This window comes from Mustela erminea, chromosome 2 (genome assembly GCF_009829155.1).
Source record: "Mustela erminea isolate mMusErm1 chromosome 2, mMusErm1.Pri, whole genome shotgun sequence".
NCBI lineage: Eukaryota > Metazoa > Chordata > Mammalia > Carnivora > Mustelidae > Mustela > Mustela erminea.
This window is the reverse complement of record NC_045615.1, coordinates 31,331,350-31,353,016: the sequence shown is the minus strand read 5'-3', so window position 1 is coordinate 31,353,016 and position 21,667 is coordinate 31,331,350. Positions and strand designations below refer to the sequence as shown.

General features: G+C 40.8%; 1 protein-coding gene across 1 annotated transcript in view; it reads left to right on the top strand.

Annotated features, from left to right (window-relative positions):
• Positions 1-3,856: 3,856 nt before the first annotated feature.
• Positions 3,857-21,667, top strand: part of CPE (carboxypeptidase E) — a 110,842-nt gene continuing 93,031 nt past the window's right edge. Inside the window, exon 1 of the mRNA XM_032332602.1 lies at positions 3,857-4,526. Coding sequence (XP_032188493.1) covers positions 4,220-4,526 — 307 coding nt within the window. The 5' untranslated portion in view covers positions 3,857-4,219. The remainder of the gene's footprint in view (positions 4,527-21,667) is intronic.

The following is a 21,667-nucleotide window of genomic DNA, read 5'->3' as shown; positions in this document are numbered from 1 at the left end:
TGGACGGGAACATGGGCATCCCCCAGAGCATGTCAGGTGTGAATAGAGAGATGGTTGAGTGGAGGCAGGCTGAGAGAATTTCCTCAGTACTAACAGAGAAAGTCAGACATTGGTGTTTGGAGTTCAGAAGGTTGGAGGAAGGATTCTGAAGCAGGCATGCCTGGATGGGATGCTCCACTGGCCAGTAAGAGGGGACCATGTTGGCAGTTTGTCCCAGTGAGGAGTGCACTGGAGCAGAAGGCTTCTATTTATGGAGCGGTTTTCCTGTGCCCACCCCCTTGCTTGGCTTATTTCATGGAACGCTCATCGTGTCAGGTGAAGTCATTGCGAAGTTTTCCAAAACAAGTGGTCTGAGTTAGAACACTGTTCTGTCAAGTTTCAAAAGCAGTCTCCAGCATGAGGGTTCCTCCAGTCATACTGTGCATCAGAATCACCATGAGAGGGTAGGGGTGGGGTGGGGTGAGGAAAGCTTATTCAAATGAAGATTTACAAGTCCTGTCCCCAGAAAATTGAATCCAATTGGTCTGGAATGTGACCATGCTTACCACGTGATCCTGATATAGAAGGTTCATGAAAACTGAATAACATTATGAAATTGCCGGCACGGAAGGACGTGCCTCTAAGCCTGTTCATGTACTTGATGGCAGCTCTCAGTACTTCACAGGCTGATGGCCTGAGGAGGTCAGTCCGTCTCAGGCTGTTTGACAGAGGCCGCCCGCCCCTCAGGTCCTTGCTATGTTGGCTCCTTTACAGTGTGACCCAGAACGAATGGCAGGAGAAGGGGGTGGGAGGGGGAGAGAAAGATGGAGGCTGAAGTCTCTGTATAACCTGATTCGGGTAGATACATCGCTTCTGCTGTATTTTGTTCGTTAGAAGTGAGTCCCTAAGTTCTGTCTACAGTCCTGTGGTAGGGAATTCAGCTCCACCTACTGAAAGGGAGGAGTATAAAGAATCTGCACACACCACTACACCATATTAAAAGGTGAGCTAAACCTCGTCTCTTCTCAGCACCCATGCTCGTGATGTCACATCAATAATCTGAAATCAGTGTGATGGGAATGTTTACACTGTGGAAGTCAGCAAACACTCTAAACCGGGTCCTCCACCCCCGCTTCCAGCCCTAGTGGTAAACATTAACCAGCACGCTGCTGGATGGATATAGAGCAAATGTGCTCACAGACCTGAGGTGCAGTAGATGAGTTTAGATGAGGCTTTGGAAGGGACCATAAAAGGTTCCGAATATAGGACACGATAGTTTCTGAATTTGAAAAGAGTAGAAATGATGCAGGAAATGGAGGCTTGGGGAGCTTAACTATGCCCATACAGATGTCCAAAAGTGACATGAAATAATCTCTCTCTCTCTCTCTCTTGCAAATACACAATTTTAAATGTAGGTTCATACTAGATTGAACTCTGGGGACACAAAGTCAACTGCATTAGAGACTTAGCATGCAGGATTTTCTATCTAGCCATCAGGATGAGTATGTGACCTTTTATATAATTGCCTATGAAGCCACAAACAAGTAATATACACTCCAGCGGGGATGACCTACGCCTAAAATAACCCAGAAGTTCAAAGACCAAGCTTTCATTCCTTTAAACTGATTCCTTGGTGTATGTGCTATGCCCCCAAATAAGCTTAGGAGCTCTATCATCTATTAAATGAGCAGGAATTTTTTTTTTTCCTAAAGCAAAACTTTCCAGAATCATAGCATTTTATTTTACTTTATTTTAAAGATTTCACCCATTTGAGAGTGAGAGAGAGCATGAGTGGGGAGGAGGGGCAGAGGGAGAGGCAGACTCCTCGCTGAGCAGGGAGCGCCACATGGAGCTCAATCCCAGGACCCCAAGGTCACGACCTGAGCCAAAGGCAGGGCTCAACACACTGAGCCACCCAGGAAGGAGCCCAGGAACCATAGCACTTTAGATCTGAAAATGACCTTAGAAAACATGTAGGGCAGTATTTCTTGAAGTGTGTTTGTCAGTCAAACATCAAAATCAGAAATACCTGGCTCTGTTGTTAAAACCTAGAAGCTCATTAATATGTGTGACATATTAACTCCACATTGACGGAGTCTTGGGAAGCTGCATGTTTTGCAAACTCTCTACATGATTCTGCTGCACTCAAGTGAGTAATCCAGTCAAAGCCTTCTGTTTTATATGTAAAGGAAACAAACTTCTAAGATGCAAAGAGATTCCCGCTTAAATGAGTCTACATAGCTATTAAGATTCCATCTACTTAAAAAAAAAGGAAAAGCGACCCATAAAATTGAATTTGGGAAAAAACAGAAAGCACACCCTTTGTTTAAAAAGATAGCTGAAGAGCAACACAGGACTTCAGTGGACATGTTGTTCCTGTGTGTAGTTACTAGTCCATATGCCCCACCTAGCCACAAATTAGTGTGGTTACTTTAAATTGCTAACATGAAAATCTCAAGGCTCCACTTCTTAAGTTATTGGTTTTAGCTACTCTGTTTTCTTTTTCTAGTTTCCAAGGTTGCTCTTTTGGACCTGATTTTAGAAATGTAATTATAACTCTGGTTTTATAGTTCTGGACTATGTAATCAAACACAGACTGGTCATAGTGGAAAATAGACAATTCTTAGCCTTGCTACATTGACAAGGATCGTGGCGGGATTCAAATTTGAGTGGTATGTCTTCCTAGCGGCAGGCTCGCCCGCCCCGACCCCGCCCCCGCCCCCGACCCCGCCCCCGACCCCGCCCCTGCCACCGCCCACAGCGAAAATCCAAAATGATGCTATGGGAAATGTAGACAGAGGGGTGTGGAACCAGTTTTTCCAGAAACATTTTTCTTTTGATCCAATAAAATCATCTAAATGTCCTTTTCCAGGAGAAAGCTTTTTTTCAGCTGCATGCATTACTAGACAGGTGGAGAAAGAGCAAGTTAAGATAGGAAAAAAGGTCTAACATGAAAAATTACCCTCACAGTGTCCAGGGGATTATTTATTTATTTATATATTTGCACTATTCTTAAATCCAAATGGCAACCTTTTCAGAATAACATCTGTTTCAGAGTTGCTCCAGGAATATATATCTTGACTAAGGCTGGGCATTTAAAGCTGATATTTTTACAATAACTTTGGGAGTGTTATGAGCCCTTATCTCTCATGATCAGAGTTTTCTTTCTATAATAGAACGTAATCTTTTTATTTTTAAATTTTTCTTGGAAAAGGTGCTCCAGCCCCAATCAAGCATTCAGATGACTGCGGTCCTGGCCAATACCCTGGTTACGATCTAATAAGAAACTCTAAGCCAGAACTACCCAGATAAACTTCTCCTGAAACACTTAATCTTAATTCAAACTAAATCCTCTGTCTGGTGCACACCCAGTGTTGTATTTTGTTTTTCCGAGGGTTGCTACAGAATGGGGTCGGCACAGGCGCTGCCAAATGAAGGCCTAATCGCTTTTTGCTTTTTTTTTTCCCCCTGAAAGAATCCAGGAACGGGCATTTAATACAATTAAAGACAGAATCTGCAAAATTATAGAATGCATTTTTATTCTCTTAAACCTCGAAATCAAAGTGCACAGTTTTCTGTTTTCCAGCCAGACCTTGCAATAAATGCAAATCCAACTTTTGGGTTTCTGTTTGGACTATCAATACAGTCATTAAAGATACATCATAGGGAAAGGGCAAGTGGCTGCCAATACTTCCCTTTTTTTTTTCTGGAATATTCTCTAATTATTGTGTATCAAGATGGAAACCCTGGTTAGCTGAGAACAGATGTTACTTTAAAAGCCTCCCTCCAGCTATCCAAGAATATTTTTCCACACGCAGTGTCACGGGTCCCTCAATGACAACAACGTTCTCCGACGCAGCAGTCCTTAGTTGTCACTTCACCTGCGTCGCCCCCGGCGCCATTTGGCTTTTGACGTGGTTCCCAGCCAAGCACGCAAGCCGCCCTCCCGGATCCCTCCCGAATCCCGCGCGCGCGCGCGCGCCGGCCCCCTCCTCGCAGTGGTTTGTCCTGCAGCTCCCCTGGGCTGGGCGGCCAGTCTTGCGGCCCGGCGCGCCGCCTCTTAGCCGCTATCCTCCGGGTGGCCCCCGCGCGCGGCGCTCAGTCGGCCCGCGAGAGGTGAAGCGAGCGGAGTCTGCTGCGGCACTCGGCGCCCCCAGCCGCGCCGGCCCGCCAGAGTCCGGGAGCCCAAACAAAAGAAGCCGCGGGCGCAGGAAGACACGAGCAGCGGCGGCGCGGGGCGATGGCCGCGCAAGGAGGCCGGGCGCTGCTGGCGCTGTGTGGGGCACTGGTCGCCTGCGGGTGGCTGCTGGGCGCCGGAGCCCAGGAGCCCGGGGCGCCCGCGGCGGGCATGAGGCGGCGCCGGCGGCTGCAGCAGGAGGACGGCATCTCCTTCGAGTACCACCGTTACCCCGAGCTGCGCGAGGCGCTGGTGTCCGTGTGGCTGCAGTGCACCGCCATCAGCAGGATCTACACGGTGGGGCGCAGCTTCGAGGGCCGGGAGCTCCTGGTCATCGAGCTGTCCGACAACCCCGGTGTCCATGAGCCTGGTAAGGGCGCTGCACCCCGCCATCTCTCGGGGCGTCTCGGAGGGCCGCAGAGGCTTGGACGAGGGGCGGTGGGGAGCGGGAGGGAAAAAAGGTGGGCCCACGGGTGCCTCATGGGAAAGGGCGCCTGGGGTGGAAGGCGGCAAGTGGAGGGAGGGATGCAGACGTTGTGAACCTGACCTAGAGCGTTGTGGGTTGCGGGGTTCCCCATCTCTGCGGTCCTTCCTGCACCTCCCCCTCCCCCCAGCCCTTAGTTCACCCCTCCGTGAGCTTGGGCCGGGAAGGCGGGAGGGCTGGAGGTAGGAGCGCGGAGCACGCAGATCCACACGCCAGCAAAAACCGGGCGGTCACTCTCACTTGGCTGTATCAAAGACCGGAGAAAGATTCAGAGTCCTCCGAGAGGAGGTCGACCTTCCTTGCAGACGAGAGCAGAAAGATACCGTGCAGAAATCAAGGACTTAGAGGAAACGAGGAAGAGTCCTTCATTTGTTTCCTCCTTTCCAGAGGACAAGCTTATTGGGTCCTGCAGGCTCTGCGTACCCATCCCTACCTGTATGTGCGTATTAGGGAGGCGCGCTGCTGTGGGGGTTCCAGGAGGGAGAGATACTGGCATCACTGGGTGGTGGTGTGTGCAGACACACAGGGCTTCTTCCAGAGTGGACAAGTGGCCTCTGACAGGCATTGCTGTTCTGAAACTGCATACGGCCTAAGGAAAAAAGGAATACCCCATTTTCTCTGCTTTAGCCGGTTGAGATGAGTAGTTTGTGACCAGGTTTTTATTTCAGCTTATGTTCTATATAGCCATCTTATGCATATGTAAGGCACGTTTTATTTATGTTAAATGTGATTAATTTGGTATTAATAAATGGATTTAAATAATGTTCTTGGGGCTGTTTTTCATTATGCTTCTGTTCTTTAGAAATGATGTAACTCTTGAAATGATATAAGTCCTGGTCTTCTGATAGCAAAGGTAATGTTAAAATAATCTGGACTAATAACATTAGCATAGAATGCTTGATTTTTTTTTTTAAATGACAGAGGAAACTAGAAAATAGGCAAAAACTTCTCACGGTAGGGCCAGAATAGTTTTATAATGATATTTAGGAATCAAACTGAAAAGTATTAAAATAAGTGATTAATAGAGACACTTTGGTCTTAAAATGCTGAGTGTATGGGGTTGATCAATAATGAATCTTCAAACAGGAAGCTTTTCTTACCTTCAACTAATATGAGGGAAAGGGTATAATCTTGCTGTCAAAACCCTAAAATGAGATCTAGAAAACATTTTATGTAGTGAGGGTCTAGCAGGACTCAGCATGTAGAGTTAAAAAGTTTGAAGATTAGTTTCATACTCTTCTCTGAAGATAAGGAACAATTAAAAATGTGATGACTCCATTTCAATTATTTCAAATACCCTAAAACCATGACATCCTGCACAGGTAAAGTTAATCTAAGTATTTGGGATTGTCCTCTTGCCTGCTTGCCTAGAACCTTTTGTTATTCTACTATGAGAGATTGTTCCTCAGAATGTGTTACACTGTTTCTTTAAGATTATATGAAAGCTAATGTTAACTTTTTTGTTGTTTTGTTTCAAGTTAAATGCAAGTCTAAAGTGATATAACTGTTAGAATGCAATATGCTTCTGATGATGAAAACAATAGTTCTTTTACTTCAATACCTGGAATGAATAGTCTTTTAAGATTTGCAGGTTTCTATTTTATTTTATTTTTTTTTAAGAATTTATTTATTTATTTGAGAGAGAGACAGTGAGAGAGAGCATGAGAGGCGAGAACGTCAGAGAGAGAAACAGACTCCCCATGGAGTTGGGAGCCTGATGCGGGACTCGATCCCGGGACTCCGGGACCGTGACCTGAGCCGAAGGCAGTTGCTTAACCAACTGAGCCACCCAGGCGCCCTGCAGGTTTCTTTTTTAGATTACAAACTCTATGAGGGGGGGACTGTGCCTCCAGCACCTGGCCTGAATCAGGCACTCAATACACATGATGGAAAAAATGAAATCGGTCACTAGTTGAATAAAACAGCGTTTTAAAGCAAAATGTTTTAATCCTTATAAAGACACCTCCCCCCCCCCGATTTAATTCATCTTGCAAAAGTAAATTCAAATGTTTTACATTATGTGTTTTATAGTTCTTGTTAAATGAAAGGAACTTTAAATTCATGGTTACTTAACAAAATACAAGTGTCTATCCATTGTATTTTTATTATTTATTATTATTTTTAAGTAGGCTCTATGCCTAATTTGGGGCTTGAACTTACGATTTCAAGATCAAGAGTTGTGTGCTCCACTGACTGAGCCAGCCAGGCACACCTAACCATTGTATTTTTTTTTTATTTTTTTGAAGTTTTTTTTTTTTAAATTTATTTGAGAGAGAGAGAGAATGAGAGAAAGCATGAGCAGAGAGACTGAGGAAGAGGGAGAAGCAGAATTTCTGATGAGCAAGGAGCACTATGTGGGGCTTGATCCCAGGACCCCAAGATCATGACCTGAGCGGAAGGCAGACACTACTGAGCCAGCCACGTGCCCCCATCCATTGTATTTTTTAAAAAAAGATTTATTTATTTATTTATTTGTCATAAGCAGGCAGAGTAGTAGGCAGAGGCAGAGAGAGGAGCAGGCTCCCCGCTGAGCAAGGAGCCTGATGTGGGACTCGATCCCAGGACGCTGGGATCATGACCTGAGCTGAAGGCATTGGCTTAACCAACTGAGCCACCCAGGTGTCCCTATCCATTGTATTCTTAAAAGGAAAAATAAACTGTTATGAACCAACCCTAAAAGGCCACAAGGGTGATTTTTCTCTCCATCCCTTTATAAGAGGAGATAAATCCGTTAGAAATTTTCAGTGAACTAGTGTTAACAAGCAAAATTCAACTGAGTAAATTTCAAAGATCTTACTGGTTGTATGCACCGATTCATGAATGGGTCAGCATCCAGTCTAGCATACAGAAAGGACTTCTGAGGAGCTGTACAAAATGAAAGACTTCAATAGGCAGAAGGGAGTGGGAACAAGGAAGTTATACTAGGCAAAAAAGCAAACTGATTATTGTAAGCTCACCTTTCTTTAGGGGATGGCAGGGATCTATCAGGCAGAATCCCTAACTAGTGTTGATCAGGTGACTCTTAATTGACTCATATAAGATTCCACCTCTGGGACAGATAAAACTGGAAGTAAGTTCAGTCTCGGTTTGGTGATGTGGACGTTAGCCTAAGCGACTCCACTCTGGGCCTGTTCTTTTATTTCCTTTTTTTTTTTTTTAAAGATTTTATTTATTCGTTTGACACAGAGAGATCACAAGTAGGCAGAGAGGCAGGCAGAGAGAGAGAGAGGAGGAAGCAGGCTCCTTGCGGAGCAGAGAACCCGATGCGGGACTTGATCCCAGGACCCCGAGATCATGACCTGAGCCGAAGGCAGCGGCCTAACCCACTGAGCCACCCAGGCGCCCTGTTCTTTTATTTCTAACACTAGTAAACAGGGAAGTCTGATTAGTATATAAGATTGATAGCACTCTATGAGTTAACTTTTTAGGAAAGTTATTTGAAAATATAAAACCATATAGAATATAAAAAATATAAAAATCATTCTTAAATGATTTTCAGGTTCCTTGTAGAGTAAAATATTGTGAGAAACGAAAAGGGAATGTCTACGCTTATTCTGAGGTAGAGATGGATGCGCTCAGTGTTTTTTTGAGCACCCCACACTCTAGGTGGCCAAGTTCTATAGGCTGTGCAGTGATGCACAAGCTAGTCCTTGCCCTCTGGGGAACTGAGAAGTCAGAGTTGGAAGGGCAGTATGAAGGCTGCAAGGACAGTGTGGCAGGACTGGAGATAGTACACCGGGGACGTTAGGTTATTGAAGACTGGATGACAAGAAGGCAGGAGATGTGCAGTGGAATTTACCAGTGGAGTGTCGCTTGTACAGATGTATGTTTTGACAGAGGTCCCTGCATCTAAGGGTAGTGTTTTAACTATTTTTCTCGCCTTGTGAATATCTGTTTTATGCTTATTTGTTTGAAATATTTCTGATTAAGCTGGTAGGAAATAATATTGGCCTTAGCAAAATCATTTACTTGATTAAAACTTTGATCAACTTGCCCACATTCATTTTACCTTCTAGTAGGAGAGAGGTGTCAAGGTTATTAGTTTTCTTAATCAAAAATTCTTTTACTGGGGGTGCCTGGGTGGCTCAGTTGGTTAAGCGCCTGTCTTCAGCTCAGGTCAGGATCCCAGGGTCCTGAGATCCAGCCCTGCCTTGCGCTCCTCGCTTCAGCTCTCCCTCTACTCTCCACCTTGCTCCCTCCCCCATGTTGTGCTCCCTCACTCTTGTTCTTTCAAATAAACAAATAAATAAACTCTTCATAAAAAAGTTCTTTTTCTGGGCTTTAAAAAAAGGTACTAGTGTCTTAGTATTTAGTTAGTATAATCAAAGAGCTCTCCCAAAACGAAACCTCTATCCATAATACTTCCCTGGCAAGTGAGAGGTTTACTTGGTTAAGTTAACAGGTTAGGGATGCAAGGGATTAATTCACACCCCCAGCTCTCTTCCTGAGTGGAAAGAAGTGACCATGATACTTGCGTGGTACTTGGCTGTGGTCTGAGCTGAAACTCATCTACTGAAAATGATTCATTCTGTCAGATAATCTACATTTGAATTCACCCCAAGGGAAAGAAAATTCCGTTTTGAATTGATCAGCAAGGAAATACCGTGCCTATTCTGTTATGGCACCGCAGGAAGCGACTTGATTCCGGGCTCGCTGAATGTTGGGTCTCCGTTATTACTTTGTATGACTTTGAGATCTGCAAAGCTGGGTGGGAGGAGGGTTGAGGGTGGCCTCCATCTTCAGTTAGAAGAACCACACGTGGTCTTGGAACCAGTCTCATCTACTCACACTCCGTGAGTCTGGATCCCAGATGCAGGAGTAGGATGAAGGCTGGGCCAAGACTGGGTCTCTGTCGAACTGTGCTGTTGGCTGACTCTAGATGCTCAGATGAGTTCTCTTACATACGATACGTGCCAAGACTCATCGTGTCCTTATTTTTCTTCCTGTTTGCTTATATCTTATACTTTAAAGATATTTCTGTATCTAAGGATTCAAGTTCTCAAACCCAAACATAATCTCTCTGGAATGCATATCCATCATTGCAGTACTCGTAAAAGAAACCTTTATTAATTTATGTCTAAACAATGGAATCTGTTTTCCCCGACCACTCTTCCCAGAATTAAACAGGAGTTAAGATCAGTTTATTTAAAACATGAATTCTTTTACATGTAGTTTAAGATTGCTCTTGGGAGGCAAATCTGATTTATAGCTAAAATGCTATCTTAGAAACATTCTTTAGAGCATAGATTTTTCTCTTTCAAAGGTTGGAATGATTATTTTGGACCTATTCCTTCCAAAATCTGTTAAAATTTAAAGTGTATGAATGTCAGTACGTATTTGCCAAATATTGTGATGGAACATTTAATGTTGGCAGAATTTCTACACAAATAAAAAAAAAAGTAGAGATTTTGATTATTTTGTATGACCTTTTTCATACCAGATTAGTATGTTATATATTAGTGGGAAATGCTTATAACTGAGTAAGACCTTACAGTTGGTGAACATAGATGTTAGATTCTGGAGAAGGATCTAGATGTGTACCACATATGGTCAAGAGTTATTTTTAGACCTGAGTGAGTCATTGCAGTTCTTGCCAGAAATTGTGTATTTGATTGACTTGTGATTGGCTTTTGGAAGAGAGGAAATGGGACTGGCCTCTAACATTATATCCTGTGCTTAGGCAAAGTACCAGCTTTCTATGGAAACCGATTTGAGAGATGGCAAAGGAATCATCTGCCAACCATCATCTCCTTTATTGGCATAGCATGGGGGTGAAATCCCCACCTTTGCAGTCACTTCCTTTGGGAAAGATTTTTTTTTAAAGATTTTATTTATTTATTTGACTGACAGAGATCACAAGTAGGCAGAGAGGCAGACAGAGGGAGAGGGGGAAACAGGCTCCCTGGCCGATGCGGGGCTCGGGACTGGAGCCGGATGCGGGGCTTGATCCCAAGACCCTGAGATCATGACCTGAGCCGAAGGCAGAGGCTTAACCCACTGAGCCACCCAGGCGCTCCAAGATATTTTTGACAAATACAAAAATAACTCTTATAAGGAGTGACATATAACCCAGTCTTTCCCAAAGTATATTCATTGGAACATTAGTTCAGCTTGACTTGAGAAATATTAGGTAAATGAAAATAAATAGGCTTGTTTGTTACATACCTTCTCAGAGCCCTTAAATAAGCAAACGTATATTTTAAATCTCCAAGTTAGATATAGTATTATATATACAGTATAATACATATATACAGTATTTCCCAATCTTTTTTCCCCGTGGAACTCCCCTTTATTTTCCAAAAAACTTATTTAGATTACTACTCTATTTTAATATCCACGGAAGAAAGGAAAAGCCAAAGGTGGAAGAGGAGAAAATGGGCTAATTTGTTAAAAAATTTTCTGCACTTTCAATCAATCTGGAAAATGTGCTCCATTGGCTTAGCCCACTTGGAGGGGGCTTCCTTGTCTGTGTCCACGCTAACCAGTAAGGTTCTCCAAACCTACCTTGGAGGGCATCTAGTTAGAATCCTCACAAAAGTAAAAGCAAATTTGGCCAATTTTTTAGAACCCTGGCAGAATATCTGACCTTAGTTAGATATAGTATTATATATACAGTATAATACATATATACAGTATTTCCCAATCTTTTTTCCCTGTGGAACTCCCCTTTATTTTCCAAAAACTTATTTTGGAACTAGTATTTTGTTTGAGAAAAAGAGCATTAGCATATTATCATTCATTAATGTATTATGCAGGATTACTTGGGCAATTCTGTAGCAGAGAGTCTCATACAAGGAGTTCCTGGGGGGGCGGGTGGAGAGCATATGGTTTCCCTCTCCCCCCTCCCCCGCCCCAGTAAACAGCTAGCATAGCGATTTGTGTAAAATCTTAAAGATATACTTACTGAATTGAGAACATGGTCCTGAGGCAATCAGGCATAGGATAGATCATTTTGATAGGAAAGATTAAAGTACCAAGTGCATCCCAGTTCCTTTATTCGTAAGTAGTTTTACACTTTTAACTTGTTTACCTGCCCTTCTTATCTATAAAATAGGAATACTTAAAAACTCCCACCTCCCAGGATTGCGGTGGGGCTGAAACTGTATAGTCTACAAAAAATAATTCCATGAAGTTGCTCGCTTCTAGTTACTAAGAAGATGGGCTAATTTGTTAAAAAATTTTCTGCACTTTCAATCAATCTGGAAAATGTGCTCCATTGGCTTAGCCCACTTGGAGGGGGCTTCCTTGTCTGTGTCCTCACATGAGAGTTGCAGAGGCTCGCCTGTTCCAACCAACGGCCCCGAAGGACCTCTCCCATATCACTGTTTCTTGTTCACAAATGTTTGCCTTTTCTCGATTTTTAAAACACGAGGTGTTCCTGCTTCTCTTCAGTTCTACATCTTAATTTGCTTCATTCAGTAGGAACAGTGAACATGTTCATCGGTGTTTGAGAACGTCTCTATGGTTGTTTCTTCACGGAGCTAAATAAATCCAGGGCAATTCGAAGATTTACTTTGGCAAACTAACTTATTTTTCCAAAAAAATTTGTAAAGAAACTGCTCAGGTCCTGACTGCTTTATTCTTTCACAGCCTCAGTGTAAGTGAAAGCTCTTCAAAACTTCCTTCCTCACCCCTCCCCAATTTTCTTACTCCCATTTCTTTGTTTTCCAGAGTTCTTTGATGAGCTGTCACATAAAGGTCTCCACTGTATCCATCAATGTCAGGGGGCTTTTGTTCAAACCCTGTTTCTTCCTATTTTTAATTGCGAATTAATTACTGCTCTGTAGGTCCTAAAATTTTCACCTATGAAATGACGATAATGTAATGATTAAGTGAAGTAGTAACTATAAGGTCCTTAGTTCAGCATGTGTCAACAATTACTATTATCTCCATTAAGGTCTTTCCCGGTGTTGGTCCGAGTGCTCCCCGGTAGACTGTGAGCTTTTTGTGGTCGGGGATGGTATTTATACCAAACGTTCAGTACTCTGTGTAGGACATAGTGACCACTCAGGGAATGTTTGTGGAATAAATGAAGTTTCTCAAAAAGGCCAAAAATATGCATCACAAAACAAAGCTGTATTGAAGAGCAATGTTGATTTTATGCCTGTTAGCAGACCAGAGGTATGATAACAAGAGGATAGAACTGGTATTTTTCTTATGTATATACTTCTATTATATTGTGATGCATCTAGTTTTGCATAATGGAGAGAAATCTGCCCAAATATCATTGATGGCTTGCTACATAGGTTGTCTGCTATAACCGGACTCTTCCTCCTGAGACATTTTAAAAATTAGTTGGATTTTTAAGCCTTAAGTTAAAGTTCTAAAGATAACCAGTAAAAATGTACTTAGTAAAATTTTTGACCTTTAAACCATGAACCCTTGAGTGTTGTGTACTAAGAGCTGTGTGCTCTTTTGAATGTCAGAGGCATACATCCCAGGTTTTACTTTTCCCTTCCCTCGTGAAATGGCATTCAAATCATGCCCCTGAAAATGCCCTAGAGGAGGAGGTTTATCTGAAAGCCAGCTGATGGGCCACAAGAGCTCAAATTCGAAATACATTTAAATTTACTCTTCCCTTCCCTTCCTGTTAATTACTGGAATTGTTGAGGTCCACTCCTCTGAAGGTTTCTCTTTCAAAATTCAGGATATTGTGTTTTGCAAGGCAATCCAGCAGCCAGATCTTTCTGATGAAATGTGGCTTTAGAGAAGATCCAGTCTGTGTTACACTGCCTTTTATTATTTTCAGATGATTACCTACATATTTAAATGTCTTCAAACAGTAATCCTTGAAGGATAAGATGGCTCGCGTAGAGCGTTGTGGAGCTGACTCTTAAATGAGAAATGAATGAATTATAATAATAAACTCAGCAGCAATTCTCCACTGCAAGTAAATATTCTGTGTGTGTGTGTGTGTGTGTTAAAAGATTTTATTTATTTATTTGACACAGATATCACAAGTAGTCATAGAGGCAGGCAGGGTTGGGGGGGCGGCGGTGGGGGGAGGAAGCAGGCTCCCTGCTGAGCAGAGAGCCCGATGCGGGGCTGGATCCCAGCATCCTGAGATCATGACCTGAGCCGAAGGCAGATGCTTAACTCACTGAACCACCCAGGGACCCCTTCTGTGTGTTTTGTTAAATAGAAATCTGTTTACTCTAAAGTCACTGCTGAACATTATAGTTCTGTCCTAATAACAACAATAATACCTTTCATTTTTAAGACATTTGCTTTCAAACGAAGACTGATTGTTTAAAAAATGGATGCAGATCACTCATTTTTAAAAATGAGACTAAATACAACCTTTAACTTAAATTCAGGTTCCTAAAAGCATGCTTTGCTGTGATTATGTGTGTTCAGGGAATTGAGAAAAACAACAATTATCTCATGTATTTGCATATGCAGGCAAACACTCAGATGTTCACATCCCAGAATGATGCTGTCTGATTGGAATACCCATTTTCTCTTACTACATTAAATTATTCAAAACTAGAAAATCTTCTCTTTACTACACAGCTGCCATTCACTGCCATTGTCCATTTTTTCCCCCCACAAAATATTTTGTTTCTAGAGCTCAGTTCAACAGCTTGCACAAATCATAAGCTTGACCATGAGTTCAGGATAGGAAAAGCTCTATATAAATGTTAAGCTGTCACCTCCCTGACCAAAATTCTGAATACCTTTCTTCTTTTTCCTTTTCTAGCCAAGGGATAGTTTTAAAAATGGCATTCCAGGATAAAGGCAACTTTCCAAGATGAAAAGAGAATGTAGGCTTTTGTCAGTGTAGCTAATATTTTTAATTTAATTTGGAGAATATTTACTGAATACCAGTATGTATATGCTATTTTATTTTCTCTGCTGGTCACACTTTCCGGCAGTGCCGTTGCATATCTTGAAATGAATTATTTAGTTTCTTGACTTGGATTCACTAAAAAAAAAAAAAGGTTTATTTATTTATAACCCAAAGTTAATAGACAAAAGCCCCTTAGTCAGAGCCTGACTCAGGGCTTGATCCCATGAACCTGAGATCATAACCTGATCCAAAACCAAGAGTTAGACACTTAACCCACTGAGCCATCCAGGCCTCCCCCCCCCACCCCCCCGGCCCTGACCCGGGTTCACTCTTTCACACATGTTGAGCTTAGCTTACATGCTGTAAGTTACATGCCATGTTACTTTATTCCATATAAAATGTGTGCTGCATAGACATGCAAGGGTCAAAGCGTTCTCCTGTCTGTTCTTTACCTAGCAAGTGTAAAAACGGATCTGCAGGGGAAACTACTGGAAACGTTAGATATTTGCAAAATAAAACGTCTTCTGTCCTATTTTGTGTGTGTGTTTTAGGTGCAGTGTGGGACATATAAGTACAGTCTTACCAAAACAGTTTCATTTGTCTCAAACTGTGACATTGTTCAGCACAGATCTTTCTTTTTCTTTTCTTTTTTTTTTTTTTTGACGTTTACTAGAAGAAACCAGTCTCATTCATTGTGGGAACTCAGTAAATGTTAAGCCAGATTCTTCCCATAATCAGCTTTATGGGAATTAAATTAATGAAACTTTTGGGAAACTGCGCTAAGTCCACACAGGCAACAGGACCTTTATAGTGCTCACCCGAGGAGAAATCTGCTTATTGTATTTCCTCAAGAGTCAAAGTCAGTCTTTGGAAAACACGAAAGTAATACAAAATATAGATAAATGAGTCTTATGTGGATATTATATGGATATATAGTGAATGATACTCTAGAGATAAATAGACTAAAATACTATATAGACAGTTACGTTTTATCTGGACGATGGCAAGATAATCATGAGTGGAGCAATCACTTTAAATTATTTTAACTTTAAAATTGGCTTATTTGTATTTATAGATTTCAGTTGCATCTGTAAAAGAGCCTTCATTTTCCTTGTTTTTACTCCTACCCATAGCTACTATAGGAAATAAAGAGTCTTCTCTTTTATCTAAGTGGCTTATTAAAAAAAAAGTCTTGGGGTGCCTTGCTTGCTCAGTTGGCAATGCAGTTGTTGAGTTTGAGCCCCATGTTTCGGGGTAAAGATTACCTAAAAATGAAATCTTAAGAAGTCTTTTCTCAAAAGCTTTCTTCTTTCAAGAAGTTTTTTTGAGTTATTGCTCCTTTCTCTAAATCTGGTCAGATATTCTGCCAGGGTTCTAAAAAATTGGCCAAATTTGCTTTTACTTTTGTGAGGATTCTAACTAGATGCCCTCCGAGGTAGGTTTGGAGAACCTTACTGGTTAGTGTGGTCCCACATTTTCTCCTCTTCCACCTTTGGCTTTTCCTTTCTTCCGTGGATATTAAAATAGAGTAGTAATCTGAATAACAATTGAGAGGATTTTGTCCGTGAACTTTGGGTTGTAAACACGCAGGGATGTGTACAGGCTCATTTACTGCCGAGCATTTATTCCTGAGATAGCTCCCCATCCATCTTTTTATAAACAACCTCCAGTTTAGTCTTACTTGAACTGATTTCCCATACCTGCTACATGTGACGAATTGGAGAATATCTTTGTGGGAACTTGAAGATGCAGAAAGAGTCTGACTATTGTTGAAAAAAAAATTTAAAGAAAAATAAAAAAAGTAAATTTTTTAAAGATCTTGTCACATGTGATCTTAATTAATCCCCTGTAAAAATACACATAAACTGCTGTTATTTATGCATGAGGAAAGACTTAGCAAATATGTTAGGAATAGTTACACTATAAAAAGGACTGGTAACTTGAGGAGTTTATTTAAGATCAAGACCCTGAGATCAAGAGTCACATCTCTAGACTGAGCCAGCCAGGAACCCCTTGAGGGGGTTATTTTTAGGAAGTGTAATGGGGCTGCAGAAGGAAAATTCTGAGTCCTTAATAGGCACATTTGGTTTTGTCTATACTGCCTTTGTTTATCAAACAGGGACAGCCTATTTTCACCTATACAAAAAAGCCAAATTGTCACGTCCTTATCACTCTTTAGTTCATTTATGACAAAAATCAGAGTTATAAAATGAAGCCTCAAAAATATAGTGTATATTCAGTTACAAGTTAGTAATATAAATCATTGCTTGTGCTGAAGTTTTCCTTCTCTATAGAGAACCATACTTCTTGCTAATTTCTTTTTTTCTTTTTTGCTAATTTCTTAATTGACAAATATACTAAAAATGTTAGAAGGTTGTGGTGTTGTATAACCATTTATAAATTAAATTATATAAAGTTATCTGGCATGTAAACATTATTAAAATGTCAATTAAATATAAACAAACAAATCCAACATCTAATGAAAATCATAATTTGATCAAATTTAGGGCCCATCGCATAATGTCAGTGCTAATTTTCAAAGAAGCCAAATTATAAAGTGATGTGTCCTCCCCTTTTTATTTATTTATTTATTTAAAAGATTTTATTTATTTATTTGTCAGAGAGAGAGTGAGCGAAAGCGAACACAGGCAGACAGAGTGGCAGGCAGAGTCAGAGGGAAAAGCAGGCTCCCCATGGAGCAAGGAGCCCAATGTGGGACTCGATCCCAGGACCTGACTCAAAGGCAGCTGCTTAACCGACTGAGCCACCCAGGCGTCCCTGTCCTCCCCTTTTTAAAAGAGACTAACTAAGCTGTCTTCTTCTGGAACCAGGATAATGACTGCACATTTCAGTGGGTACTATTTGGTGTGTGTTGGGTCTATAGTAGTTTCTCAGTGCAGTGTTGAAAATGATGAATGAGTGAATACTTCAGAATGAATAACATTAGATACAGTTTTATGCCCTTTGCCAAACTGTTAACTGTGACCATTGAAGTACGTCCTGTTCTCCATGGCAGGGCATATGTGATAGCAATGCACAGTTTTGCCTTCTCTGTGACCTTGAGGATATCTCTGCCAGGTTTACTGCTGTATCCACAGCACCTGGCATGTGCATCTGATCACAGGCTGATTTGATGTTAATGCTCCATTCTAGGCTGGTCTTTTTCTTGTTCTGGTCCTTTCTCTATAAAGACTTGACTTTATGTTGCCTCCTGATCTGCTTCTTAGTAAGATGCTGTCCATGCTGTGGACAGCATGTAAGATTCTTAGTAAGATGCTGTCCATGCTGTGTTGAGCCACACGACTCTGGCTGCTTGCTTGTATCAGAACCAAAGGGCTAATTACAAAGGGCTCTTAGTCATCAGGAGGATGACCATGGAAGTTGTGACTAAACTATCAAACAAAGCCATGAGCAATATTAAGCATGCAGTTGGATACCATTTCAATATTTGTAAGAGCTGTGTGGTCCTATCAAATAGGTGATTATGAAAGGAAGGAAACTGTCTCTGAAACAAGATGGAAATTATTTAATTATTTCAAGAGTCAAGGAAATACATAGTCAAATTAGCGGTATAATCATCTGGGAGGGAATTACCAAGTCCAACTTGTCTTGAAAATTAGATGAGGATAGGTCATAAAGCTACCTTCATCATTGCTCTCTTCTCTAAGTTTTGCAGTTCATGAAATAGTGAACTGCATGAAATAGTTTATTACAGTGGCTCAATATGCTGAGAAAAATTGCCCCAAACATCTGCAGCTTTGGTGATAACCCCCAACATTGCCTACATTTCTTTGGGAAGGTAACCCCAAAAACCATGTGGCTTGACATAGCTGTTTTCCCTTTGGGGTAAGAATTTTATTTTATTTATTTATTTTTTTAAAGATTTTTTATTCATTTTTTTTGACAGACAGAGATCACAAGTAGGCAGAGAGGCAGGCAGAGACAGAGGGAGAAAGCAGGCTCCCTGCTGAGCAGACAGCCCGATGCGGGGCTCGATCCCAGGACCCTGAGATCATGACCTGAGCTGAAGGCAGAGGCTTTAACCCACTGAACCACCCAGGTGCCCCTGGGGTAAGAATTTTAAACCCTAAGGAGATTTATTTTATTTTATTTTTAAAAAAAACATTTTATTTATTTATTTGACAGAGAGAGAGAAGTCACAAATAGGCAGAGAAGCAGGCAGAGAGAGAGGGAAGCAGGCTCCCTGCTGAGCAGAGAGCCTGATGCAGGGCTCTATCCCAGGACTCCAGGATCATGACCGGAGCTGAAGGCAGAGGCTTTAACCCACTGGGCCACCGAGGCGCCCCCACGAAGGAGATTTAGAAATAATTTGTATATTATTGGGGTTTTAAGTGCTTTTGAAACTTAAAATGTTTTGTAAAATTTGGTAGATTGTGATGTCTAAAGATTAACCTTGTAATGCTTATAGGAAAATATGTCAATTATGATTTTTAAGCTGAAATCTTAACAAGTTTGTAAACTGTATTAGAGCACTTAGAGAACTTAAGAATAACCGTGTATGGGGAGGGTGTGTGGGACAAAGGAGTGAACTGTTTTGTTTTGTTTTTGTTTAATTTAAATAAAATTAAAAGAAACAATGACCATGTACGTTTACTATAGTAGATTTACCACATTATTTAAAAAGTTATGAACATTTGTCGGTTAGTCGAACAAGGGACTTAAAAAGGAAATTGAATATATTAAATTTATTTTTACAGTTTTTTTTTTTTATTTATTTATCAGAGAGAGAGAGGGGGAGAGAGCGAGCACAGGCAGACAGAATGACAGGCAGAGGCAGAGGGAGAAGCAGGCTCCCCGCCGAGCAAGGAGCCTGATGTGGGACTCGATCCCAGCACGCTGGGATCATGACCTGAGCCGAAGGCAGCTGCTTAACCAACTGAGCCACCCAGGCGTCCCTATTTTTACAGTTTGAAATTTTTTTTTTTTTTAAACGTTTTTTTTTTTTTTAACATTTTTTTTTTTTTAAAGATTTTATTTATTTATTTGACAGAGAGAAATCACAAGTAGATGGAGAGGCAGGCAGAGAGAGAGAGAGGGAAGCAGGCTCCCTGCTGAGCAGAGAGCCCGATGCGGGACTCGATCCCAGGACCCTGAGATCATGACCTGAGCCGAAGGCAGCGGCTTAAACCACTGAGCCACCCAGGTGCCCCTACAGTTTGAAATTTTTAAGACAATTTAATGAAGTGAACAAATTTCCCCTTAAGGTAAGAGTATAGAATCTGAATCAATATGATTTGTAAACTGAAGTTAAATGCTTATAGAATAACTAGGATCTTGAATTTATAATTTGTACCTCTACTAAGTTGAATGTTGAATTTTGAAAACCTAATTAAATTCTAAATCTTTTCTATTCATATAAGTCACTCTCTAGGGCATCAGAAAGCATGCATTTAACATTAGTTTCTGCATGCAGTGACTCAGATCTCAGTCCCCCGAAAGAATTTTTGCTTCCAAATTCAGGAGCTGCAGGAGATTTTGGAGGCATTGAGCATTTGCAAAATACCTGATGAAATGATTCTCTAAGCTGTCCTTAAATTTACTTTTTCCAAATAGAACAACTTCTAGGCTAAGTGTTGCTTGGAAGAGTCTTCCCCATATATACTTGGTGTTCAGTTGATTCCAGTGTTCCACTGTCCACTATCGTGTCTGAGATTAAAAGAGTTCCATGTTTTCATATATGTGAGTGGTACGCAATTTTACCGTACCTCTCAAGTCCATTTCAACAACTGATTTTCTCTCTACTGATCACTGTGGACTGGACTGGACTGGAGAATCTTCATTAAAAGAGTGTAATAATTTTACTCCTGTGTCTGAATTGTTGGTTTGTATATTGAGGACAAATCTAAGCTTTGCACTAGCTGTAAGAACTGAACTATGTGTCAATTATTTTAAATATTTCTAAGACCCATTTTTCCCATTATTTTTAAACTTCTTGGTGTGCTTTTTTATTGTCAATTCATATTGCTGGATAGATGGGAGTTGGGGGTACTTGATACCGTTCTAACAAACAATTCTCCTTCTCTTTTGACTCTCCTTCAGTTTGCAAAAACTCTATCCTAAAAAATTACATGTAACTTTTGGGAACATGAAGTATTTTTTCCTGAATAGTTTTAAGAATCTTATCATTGGTGCTGTTGATATTTTAATGTTGAAATTAGCCAATGATGGCTGTAATTTCAATGACCTGTGTATATGGGGAGAGGGAATGAATGAGAGTGTGTTTCCTAAATGAATGTACAGAAGGGTGAGACTAGCTGGTATTTCCCCCAGAATTCATAGAATAGAGTTAATATATTTATGGACTCTGTAAAGACAGTAGCATAAGCAAAGCATTTATACCTCTGCCAACATTTCCAAGACGCCAAGAAGGCTCTCAGTTTAGACCATACCATATTTTCCATGATCTCAGTTCCCAGACCTAGGTAATAAGAACTTCATTATAAAAAAGACCCTACTAACAACTTTGAGGTATAAATCACCCTAATTGGACAACTAATCTCATTCATTCACTAGGAATTTAGAAATACCTGATAGAAGTGCTTTCAAACCACTTCATGTTTGGGAGTCAAACTGTGGGTAGTAGGGGTAAGTAAATGATATGCACCTTTTATTACTGTGCTTTATTATATTTGTATTTCTAATGGGCCTAGTTAATTAAAAGCAGGTACTTGCTCTATGACTGACATTCTGCAAATTGAAGAGATACTTACAAAAGAGAGCAAGAAACAACAGTATTTTACCAAGTACTTAATGTGAAGATATTGACTCAAATTCTATAAGGGGTTGAGAGAGAGAGCATGAAGGACTTTCAGAAGGAGGGGATTTGAGCAGGTCTTAAAGTGAATCACATCTGGAAAGTAGAAGATATATGCCAGTATAAGATTATTCTTGTGTCTTTTTCTTCACTGCCCCTGTTAGTGGTGATAATGTAGGTCTTCAATAATTTCCACCTTGTTGGAGAGAATATAATGCTTAGGGTGTTGTCCTTTGGGGTTAATTTCCCTCTTCAGGAGGATAAAACTATTTGGGATGGATCTAATTCTAACATTATATATTATAACACAATGCATGTGTACATAATATAACATAGATAAGATGTAACATATTATGTATACATTTATATTTACATTATATATAACATTTCTTAAAATTAAGCATATGAATAAAATGTTATGATTATATTAGATATAATTTAATTATATTAAGCATGTAAAAT